This window comes from Tupaia chinensis, unplaced genomic scaffold (assembly GCF_000334495.1).
Source record: "Tupaia chinensis unplaced genomic scaffold, TupChi_1.0 Scaffold000088_1, whole genome shotgun sequence".
In the NCBI taxonomy this organism is placed as follows: Eukaryota; Metazoa; Chordata; class Mammalia; order Scandentia; family Tupaiidae; genus Tupaia; species Tupaia belangeri.
In genome coordinates this window covers 1,089,096-1,100,053 of record NW_006159550.1, presented here as the reverse complement: position 1 = coordinate 1,100,053, position 10,958 = coordinate 1,089,096, and the positions used below count along the sequence as shown (strand labels likewise).

Genomic DNA, 10,958 nt, shown 5'->3' with positions numbered 1-10,958 from the left:
GGGGGGGGAGTGGTATATCAGACACAATGGGAGGGAAGACAGAAGAAAAGTAAAAGCCTGATTAAATTTTATCTTTCTCCTAATGCAATTTTTCAATGAAAATGAGATAACACCCAGGTGTGTCCGCTGGATTTTGAAAATTGAAGAAGTCAAACACATGGAATCATTACTGTGTATTTTTTCAAATTTCCCCAATACACCTTCTGACATTTTCAAATTAGTTTTGGTTAGACAGGGTCTGCCTATGTTGTCCAGCCAGAGTCCTGAGCTGTGGGGAGTGTAGGTGTGCACTACTGAGCCAGCCTTCAGCCTGGAGTCATAACCGAGCCTGGGTCCGAGCCTGCAGGGCCGTGTCTCAGCAGGACACCGTGCTGAGGCGGAGCCCACCTTCTGAGGTAGTTTTTACTTGGGACTCAAGAACAAATCATAATGCTGATGAAAAGCTGAAGTCAAACTTTGCTGTCCTGAATACAAAGTTGAAAATCAACTAAAACGCCATCTAAAACACAAAACCCATAAAAGAAGCAATTCAATCCAGTCAGAAAGTTTTCACCCAAAATAATGGTCCTCTTACTTGTTTTAATTCTTTTCAGTGTATTAATGTGTTTATTCTCATATTTTGTAATCTGGGGAAATTACTGCAGCTAAGAGAAGTGTGTCATGGACCTCTTAATTCAACCTCTGACCTCCAGGGATAAGCTTGCTGCTTGAAGACAAGCAAGAACCACAGCACCTAAAACTTGGGGACACGGTTCTTTCCAGTCATCAATGGCAGCCTCACAATAATACAAGGAAAAAAAGTCCCAGAATTCCGGGAGACAATTAGGTGTGTAGATCTGGGTTACAATTTGGCACTAGATGACAAAAACTATCCACGCTGAAGTATACCTAAACAAGGTTGTTTTCTAGAAAAATGAAAGAGGAAGGATTTATTCAGAACCAATGCCACTGGTTTATTCCATCCTCAAAGTTTGTCATGAAAAAAAATTGGGGCTAATGAGATATGAGCTGCAGTAGCTTGAGGATAACAAGGTGCAGATTCTGTGGATGCTCAGACTCGTCCAGCCCTCGTCTGCTGAACTGACCTTCACTGAGCTACTTCTTATGCCTGGCATGAGAACGCCGTGAGAAGGCACTACGGACACAACCTACACATTCTTAAACTGAGGCCCAGAGGATTTAAGTGATGAGAAGCAGAGTCCAGGCTGGAATTTCTAACTCCTCTTTTCAGGATTTTGGGTAGACCAGAACCTAACTAGCATCAGGTTAGGTCAGTTATGCCTGGATACTGCCTGGGTCTCTGCACTTCCCTAGCAAGTGGGAAGTAGCAAAATAAGACCAAGTAAGACAGGATCAGTGCAGGGAACATCACGAGTGCTGCCTCAGCTCAGGCCTGAGGCCAGAAACTGTCATTCAGACCCAAGACCAGGGATGAGGACTGACATCTGGCCACATCTGTGGTCAACAACAAATGAACCCACTATTTACTCTATTAACTACAGCTGCCTAACCTCCTGAGCTGCCTAGACGATCGATAACATATAGACACACAGCTTCCTGCATTGCTCCTATTTCCTTCTGTGTTAGAGCAACATATTTAGTCTCGGTAACTGGTCTGTTGTCAAATGTGTTGAGTATGGCCAAGGCCAATGCAGTTGACAAAGAAATCTGAAAAAGATATAACTCCAAGAAGCAGTGGAGCAGCTGGGTATCCTACCTGCTGCCCCCGAGCCCCCGGGCTGGGGAGATCTTCATCAGGTTTGATCTTGGATCGCTTGTTGTGCATCGGGTCACCAGTGCTGCTCACTGCAGACTCACTTGTGGGCTTGTTCTACGGGTCACATTTGCAAGGCCAGAGATAAAGAAATTAGATCTGGATCAATGAGTGGTACCAACATTAAAATCTGCAACTCAAAGACAACCAGGCTCCAATCTTATGATAGGAGAGCTCAGATAATGTGCTCAGAACTGGAAAATACATTCACAAGGCAGCGCTTCACTTGTAACTCAAGAGTATAAACTCCCAGTGCTTTCTGAAGGCTACATCTGGGGGCCTTAGGATTTAACATGCTCCAGTCATGTATTTCAAAAGAATAAGTTGAGGTTTGAGGCAAGTAGATGACTCGCACAACCATTTGAGAAGTTCTTTAATGAAAGCATGCAGATTCTCCTCCAAACATCAGTGTGACCCTAGGAGCAGAGGGCACAGTGCCGTTTTCTAGAGAATCACTTGCTCCTAAGTGGCAACGGTAGTTCCAGCACTGGGAAAGGACAATGAGTACACAGGGTAGAGCAGTCCTGTGTTGTTACTGCTTCCGGGTCCTGCAGAGCCCTACTGAGCAGCCTGCCTTTCCACCCATGAGAAAATGACCTGGTGGGGGACCAGCAGTTAGCGTAATGGCTATGTCGCTGGACTCCCACGTAGTTGACCGCGATTCGCGTCCCGGACCTGGTGGCTTAAAACTCACGCCGGGCACATGTGCGTGCATGCCCAAGATCCCAAGAGGAGAATGGAGGAGAAGGGACTGCAGCGTGACCATCCCCCTTGGGGGGGTGATTTCTCGCTTAAAAAAAAAAAAAAAAAAAAAAAGAAAGAAAGAAAGAAAAAAAAGAAAGAAAGAAAATGACGACCTGGTGGAAGAAGCTTTGGTGGAACATGGAGCAAATGCACAATACATTCCTCAAAAATGGAGATCCTGGATTAGGAAGGGACAACGCCACCGTGGAAGCCACAAAAACGCCTTGCAGAATGGAGACTCATGGCTCACTGAGGCCACGGCCCTCCTCTGCTGACCAACACAGAGCAGCTCGCCGCGCTTCTTCTCACCTGAGAGGACTCGGAAGGGCCGGAGCTGACCTGGACGGGGTTCAGAACCGTAGGGATTCCTGGAATAGGCCTCTGTGTTGGGAAAGTTGGGGCAGGGTGGATGAGTGGAGGGCTATGTCCAAAGGCCGAGCCTAAGCTTTGCTGTCGGCTTAGGATCTGTTGATGCATATGGAGAGAGACAGGCGCGGAAGGGTAGGTGAAGCTCAAGGCAGGGCTGCATGTGAGGAGATAAAGAAGACCATCAGAGGCTGAACTCAGAGACCATCGCAGCAACGGCACTTGCAGCTCCGCAGCAGCATTTTACCATCCCAAAGGACAGCGGGTCTGTCTGTTTAAATGAAAAGGCAGAAACGATTATTGCCAAGTGTCTCGGAAGGTCTGAAACATCCAGGAGAACCATGACCACACAGACAAGACGTGCACGTGCAGGCGCACACGCACACACACACGCGGACCCGAAATGTGGTTCTGCAACACGGAAATACAGGGCGTCAGCTCAATAATAACTATTTATTGCAATAACAAACTTTCTATAAAACAGAGAATGGGTGACTACATGCTTTATAGGACTTTTATTGGCTCTCCGTCCCGTATGTTCCTGTGCACGCGGCCGTTCCTTTCATCTTCGCTCACACCATGCGCTTTCATATGTCTCCAGATCTTATTACAAGAGGAAAGAAAATCAATTGGTTAAATGTGTTTTGAACACCATGCTTGTCATATCACTCATTTGTTTGTAAAGATGGAAAGCTTGGTTCATCCAGAATGCCACCTAAAGAATTTCCATCAGTGCCGTCTGGTTACAGAAACTGATGGATTAACCTCTCCCCACGGAAATCAAAGATCAATGGGCTTCGATGGAGGAACACTCCAATGGGAGAGCACAGCTCCCTTTTCTAGCTAAACAGCATTAAATGTCTATTAAAGCCCATTACGCATGCTAATGCCTGTCGCCACTTTATCATACCCGCGTTTCCCGGGCTCCACGAGTTCTGAGGAAGCAATGAAAGGAACGAACGATTTCTTGACCAGGAGGCAGTGCCAAATCGTTGTTGGTGCCAGCTTAGTTTAGGAACCAAATCCTCTTAAAAGAATAAAGTGCTCTTGAGGCATTTGCCAATGGCTTAAAAATGTGTGAAAAACTAATAACTGCATTCATGGAAATTTATTTTTTAAAAAATCAGTAAGAAAACTACTACTCTATAGGTCTATTTCCCCCTACCCTGCTGTGTAACCCGAAGAATCAGGTTTTCGTGTAATATCCAAGGTAAAACTCACGCCATTTCCAATCTGGTGGGTTAATTACTATTGCTGTTAAGCACATTAACTGAGAATAAAATAATTACAATAACAAAATTCAAACCATCTCAACAATTTTAAGTAATAATCCCGAAGATAGACTCTGCTCGTTAATGTGACTCTAGATTTTGCCTATTTGACTACAGTCCATAAAAGCAGCTTCAATGGGATTACATTACTATTATTCCTACAGAGAACCTTCCATTACAATAGCTTGCCCATTTAAGACTGAATATCATTAAGAATACCCTAGGAGAATTCCACCGGGCTTTGAGGAACTCTCCTTTCATTCCACATTGTATTTCTTTAATAAAGGAAAGCAGAAACACAGTGAAAACAGTCATTGTTCAGAGTAAGTTACGAGGAAATCAGTAATAATATTCCGTTTCTGCGCTGGGATGGTTTCCGCCACTGTTTCCGAAAGCAACCAAGAATGATTACAGCAAGACTTGGCTAAGGTAGCTGTGCGGATGATTGATAGGGCATTAATCAAAAGATGCATATCTGCCTCAGAATTTGTTCACGAGCTTTCTTCTAATAGCTGATTTCATGTTCACCGAGCTCTATGCCAGTTTGTCCAATTTATTTTTCAGTGTACAAGCCATTCATCAAAAAACACAATGATTTAACCCCCCTTCCCTGTGGGTGAATGGATATTACTAAGTGTAACTACCTTATTCTATTCATTAAAGAAACAAAGGCTGGAAGATTCCACTTCATGTATAATTACAAGGTCACGCAGAATCTGCATATCCCTCCACACATCTTGCGAGAGTACCAGGAGCCTGAACCACCTGGTAGGATGGGGGAGAGAGCCCTGGAGGTCGTTTGCATCACTGATTCTGGGAGACGCAATATTTATGGGCTTAAAATTCAGTACCTAATTAACAATCAAGACCCAAAGAAAACATTTCACAAGGCAAAAATGACCACAATTGTCTACATAAGCAACCCACAGTTAACAGCCAGACGGGGTAGGTACATTTTTCAAAAGATGTGAAAGAGAGGACAAAACCAGGGCTGAGTGTTCCCACCACAGCGCCTTAGGTCCACGGTCCTCCTTATTCTCAGGGTGCACAGGTAGGGGTTGTGAAGGCTTTCCACACACTTCAGTAACGTGCTTGCTTGGGGACACTTACGTGCTGATCAAAGCAGGTGATGGGAGTAAGCATTCTCTAAAATCCACACCAGCTATTAGATCGCACGTGGAATAAAGAAGAGATTTTTAGGGTTCACGGTCCACATGGAACCAACCACCAGCGACAGAATCACTCTCTCGTTGGTATACATAAACGCAGGCAAGGGTGAGGTCCTGGGAGACCTCAACTCTACCCAGGCTCTGCGCCCCGCTGTTACTGCAGGATCTTGTAGGCTGTGGCAGGTACTAGCCACACTATGTGGCCCATTCAGAATCTGATGGCAGAAGAGCTGTGACTTGATCACAGCATCAGCTAAGGGATCAGGGAGTCAAGGCTCCTCTCTCGGGGAACACTGCCTGTGGTGTTCTTAGACTGAGTTTTCTAGGGAGAAGCTGAGGGTGGACGATGACCAGGCACGGCCCATGTGGTGTTGAATATGACAGGCAGAATTTCTTTTCTACCTTTCTATTAAAGCAATGCATTCGACGTGCACTCTCAACCGTCTTCGACAAGATGTATGTGTGAAAAGCAGCCCCTGAGCACGTCCAGGAAGGGGACTGAGAACGTGAGCGATTGCAGCCCCTACGCTCTAGGTCTAAGTGGAGAGAACCTGGGTTCTTATAAGCTCTTGTCTCAGAGCACAGCGTGTGTCCAGGCCGATCTGTACTGGCTGTGCCTCTGGCTTGGAACCTTCGGCTTTCAGAGCTCAACATGGATGTTCTTCTGTCACTGGGGTTCCAGCTGAAATAGCACCTCCCCAGAGAGGCCTTCATGGGCCAATGAGCCATACACAACACTCACTGCTCCTCGCTGTCTACTCATTCGGTACAGTGGACAACCCGGTTCTCACCGCAGCCCACGACATCCACTGGAATATTCCTCTCCTTCCTCTAGAGGGTGGATCCAGGTGAGCCAGGCCCTGGGGCCTAGAACACTGCAGACACTCAAGACTGACTCAATGAGCCAACTAGTCTCTTCCTCGGGTGTCAGCTTCCTGTTACTGCTGCACAAATGGCCAGCAGCCAAATGGCATTAACAACACACATTGCTTATTTTCTCACACGAGGGTTCATCCAAAAGTTCAGGGAAAATGCATACGATGGAAAAACTACGCGTGAAGTCCCAAATCTTTTGCACCACAAAAAAGGTGGACTTTCATTCCCCAAAGTTGTTGAAGGTCCCTGGTAGGTCTGGAAGTCAGCAGTGTAAGGCAGTGGTAGGTGGCATGCTTCCAAAGGCTCCGGCTCTGCGCCTCTCCATCGCCTAGAGGCTGCCCACGCTCCTTGGCTAAGGGCTCCCCATCACTCCAGCCTTTCCTCAGACTCTGACTCTCTGCTTCCTCTTCTAATGGCCTTTCTGGTGACATTAAGGCTACCCAGACAATCCAGGATAATTCTCTCGCACCTAGTCACAGTTGCAAAATTCTGACTGGCACATAAGTAACATAATTCACTGATTCCTAGAATTAGGATGTCGACTTTCCTCATGCTTTCTCATCATGATAGCAATGTGCACGCAGGGAAGAGGAGAGAGATTTCCCCCCCTCCTCAGGGCCCACTCATGCCATGGCCCTCTCCTCCAGTCCTCCAGCCTGCCGGATCCGGGCACTCAGGCTCACACTCAACGTGTTTCGGCTGACCAGGTCGGACACTGAGACCACGTTTACTGTGTGAATCCGACTTCTCTGGCATACTGCTGTACTGCTCAGTCATGGAGCCAGACCGGGACGTGGACATCGTCGGGAGCCTACCACATTCACAACACTGACTTCACAGAAAAATGTGTTTCTGTAAAAAGTAACATTTGACAACATGAATGTAAAACAGTATTACACTAAAACAGTGTTGCCTTGGGTCAGCAAGAGGCATGGTGGTTTAGGTATGAGATTCCACGTGGCTGACCATGGTTCGAGTCCTGGACCTGGCACATTGACAGTCACTCCAGGCATATCTGTGTGCATGCCAAGAATCCCAAAAGAAGGGAATGCAGCAAGGCCATCCCTCCAGGGGGGCAATTTCTCTCTGAGCACATGTGCCCTATGTTAATAACCAAAAAATAAATAAATAAAATCCTCAAAGCCTGGATCTTTAAAAACGATCTGATAGGTATTTTATTTTCTACTAAAAATCAGAGGTATAAAATTTGTCGATGCTATTTTACAAAGTATGGTCACATTTTGCAAACTGGACCATGTCTTAGTATTGTAGTAAACAGGGGGCTAGCAGGTAGAGCAGTGGTTGAGGTGTTGGACTCTCACATGGCAGACCACAGTTCGAGTCCTGGACCTGGCGGCTTGCTTTCTCACTTTCCCTTTCTCTCTTTTTCTCTCTCTGGTCAAATTAAAACTAATAATAACAAATATATATATATATATATAACATACACACACACACACACACACATACAACAGCTTACTTTGCATAAGACTAGTGTGTGAGAATCTCAACAACTATCGCCAAGTGCGCTAAATTGAGGATGCCGGTAGAAAGAAAGGACATTACACAACTAAAATAAAATGCTATTGGGGCCAGAAAGTGGAGTCAGGAGTGCTAGAGATCTGGGCTGGCTGAGGCTGGAGTCGGATTGCTGGGTGGGTACACTGTTTGGGGAGTCTATCTCTCAGACGAAACAAACTTTAACAGTGAAATGAAATGGATTTCATAAAGTCCATAAACTCCATCTTATTCATTAATTGAACAAGTTTTAACCAAGTACTTTCTACATATCTCATTTTTAATTCCAAGAAATGAAATAACGATCCTAACCAGAAAGTTCTATATTAATTATTATCGATACATAAAACTTTGAAACGCATTATCATGTTGACTTTCACAATCAACATTACTTTTTCATACCCAAAAAGAAATATGAGCCAATATTTGTATAAAAAACTTTGTAATCAATCTGTAAATCAAATTCATAGCTAACTTCTGGGTGATATACAAGTGTAAACACTGCAAGTTCATGTGGTAGACAATCATTTGTTATACATTTATTCAATCCTACTATACATATAGGCAATTCAAAGTCATTAATATTTAAATCAAACCGATAAAACCGAATTTAAAAAGCATATGAGAAAAGCCAGTAATGTGCTTTAAAAATGCTTCAGGAATTCTGTATATGGTGGGGTACAAGGGAGTGGGGGAGATGCCGGGTTCCTTAACAGCGCTTCAGTAAATAAAGCAGCATGATCTGGCTGGCAGCAGTCCGTTATACTGGAAGGGTAAATACAGCTGATTATGCCATTGAAGAGATTTGCCTTCACATAAAAGGAAGACGATGTTGAGGAAAAATGAAAAATATCTCAAGTTGTATTACCCAACTACTGCACACTTAACAGTAAAAGCCATTGTTTTGTTAAGGATTTCAAGCCACATGGCATTTTAGCCCACCCCTGAAATGACTGTTTTTTTCCGCAGGAGATCCCTTGGGATAGCTCACTTCCATGTAACAGCAGTGCTGAGGTGCTTTTGTGCCAGTGCACAATATGAGGGTGCCTCTAAAAGTCTGTGAAGGGTCCAGCCGGTGGCAAGGCAGTGAAGGTGGATGGATCCCACATGGCTGGCTATGCCAGTTCTAGCCCCGGACCTGGTGGCCCGAACACAAGCTGCCCACATGTCTGTACATGCCCAAAATCCTAAAAGAAGACATAGAGAAGGAAGTGAAATGTGACTCATGGAACATGAGCTTTCTCTCATCTCCCATGGCACTGTCTGTATCTGTCAGGTACACGTGCACTCTGACCAAATTGAACGGAAGAAACAAAGTTTGTGGAAAATGGAATTACACATGAATTTATTTTGATGCCAAAAAATTTTAAATCTATTATACTTTTTAAAAAGGAATTATTTTATCAAACTGTATTTATTTTTAATTTGACCAGAAAGGGAGAGAGAGCGAGAGAGAGAGGAAAAATGAGAAAGCACATTGCCAGGTCTGGGACGAGAACCCTGGTCGGTCATGTGGGAGTCCAGCGCCCTTAACCACCACACCACCTGCCAGCCTCAATACTTTTTTCATAATACACATTCTGTGAACTTTCTGAAGACCCTGAGCTCATGCAGAGTTAAGGGTGAGGGTGGATGTGGTAACCGGGCAGTTAGTCCTACACACATTTTCTTTACATCTGCTTCAGGGGAAGGCTCGTCAGTTCCCAGGCTCATCTCTGGAACCTCTCAGTAATCTAGAATGGCTTGTGCTGAGCAGAGCAGGCTGGCAACGGATTGCGGACGTACCGCCAGTTGAGCCCTGAGAGGGGGTAAGGTCAGAGAGGCGGCATCTTGGCCAATGTGAAGAGTAAAGAACACGCAGCACCTCTGGTTCTCAGGGAGTATTCTGTTCTAGCGTAAAATCAATTCTTTCTACTGAACACCTATACACACAGCTTTTTTCAGCTGCCTTGGTTGTTAGACTTCATTTGTGTTTGAATTTTTGAAACCCCCTTAATAGAAACTCATGTGACACTGTTTGGATGCATTACTGTAGGTTGGGGCAATGAGATCAAGAAACTTCACATTGCAATATGCCCAGGTTTCTGTAGGCTGAAGAATCCAGGGGCCATGGTTACTTCCCAGTATCCTGTCTCTCCCATGTACTGACGCATGAAACAAGTGTTCAAGGTACAATCGGGCCACAGCAACTCTGAGGTAACATAAGGGCATCAGGGTCCTGAGAAACTGACTTCAAGGAGAAAGAGAGAGACACACATTCTAATCAAATGAAACGCTGTGGCTACTTTATGGCTGTTGTACAAACAAGGGCACCCACTTCTGGTTACAGCTGTGGAATTCACTGTACAACAGCTGCCTCTCAGAGACCAATTTCTTCAGAGAATGGGCCAACATCTACTGTTATTTGTAAATGGTAGTACAGGGACACACAGGCACACATGAGCTTCTATTTGAGAAGAAAATAAAGTTCCATTTCCATCTATCACGGTTCCCAAGCATATTGGAAAACCCAATCCAAGACTGGGAACCCTCGCGCACACAGCACTGGAGTATCCCAATATTTAATCCCAGGCCCTTGCACTCTGAATGAAACTTTGGTGAACGTACACCAGGTTCTAAAAAGCTAAAAAGCTGTTTGCAGTTGAACAGGCAAACACGCAAGACACCAATAATCGTGTATAGAAGTGACATCCTCTAGTGAGATTTGGCTGGAAGCACTCAAATCAGGTAACTGGTCACCGACATAGACAGGGCTAGAGAAATTAAGTGCTGGGACCAGCAGATGGTGTAATAGTTACATTGCTGGACTCTCACATAATCAAGTGCGGTTCGAGTCCCAGACACGGCAGCTTAAACTTCATGCCAGGTGTGGGTATGTGTGTACCCAACATACCGAGAGGAGAATGGAGAAGGGACTGAGGCATGGCCATCCTCCCTAGGGATGATTTCTACCTTGGTCTCTAGAGCAAAAATCTCTCTTATTAAAAATAAAAGGAAAAGAGAAAGAAAAATCAAATGTTAATACAAGAATTAGTTCTTCAAAACATCATCAAATATGATAAACAGCATTTCTCACCAAGATTTTTAGCCCTGCTATCATCTGAGAATTTCTAAGAGAGTTCGAAGAATGGGCCGGTGAGCAAAAAGAGGAGATTCAAAGTGAGACTCTGGTTGAATTCATGGTCTGCTGTGAAAGTAGCTGAGTGTCTTCGATTTGGCCCAACAAATTCTCTGAGGACA

The 10,958-nt window shown here is 44.8% G+C and overlaps 1 protein-coding gene across 2 annotated transcripts in view; it reads right to left on the bottom strand.

Moving 5' to 3' along the window:
• The window catches only part of GLI3 (GLI family zinc finger 3), a 341,317-nt gene that overhangs the window by 76,224 nt on the left and 254,135 nt on the right, over positions 1–10,958 (bottom strand). For both annotated transcript variants that reach the window (XM_006142992.3, XM_006142996.3), the window contains 2 exons: positions 2,828–3,041; positions 1,718–1,831 (listed from right to left, as the gene is read on the bottom strand). In XM_006142992.3, the coding sequence (XP_006143054.1) occupies positions 1,718–1,831; positions 2,828–3,041 (328 nt within the window). The remainder of the gene's footprint in view (positions 1–1,717; positions 1,832–2,827; positions 3,042–10,958) is intronic.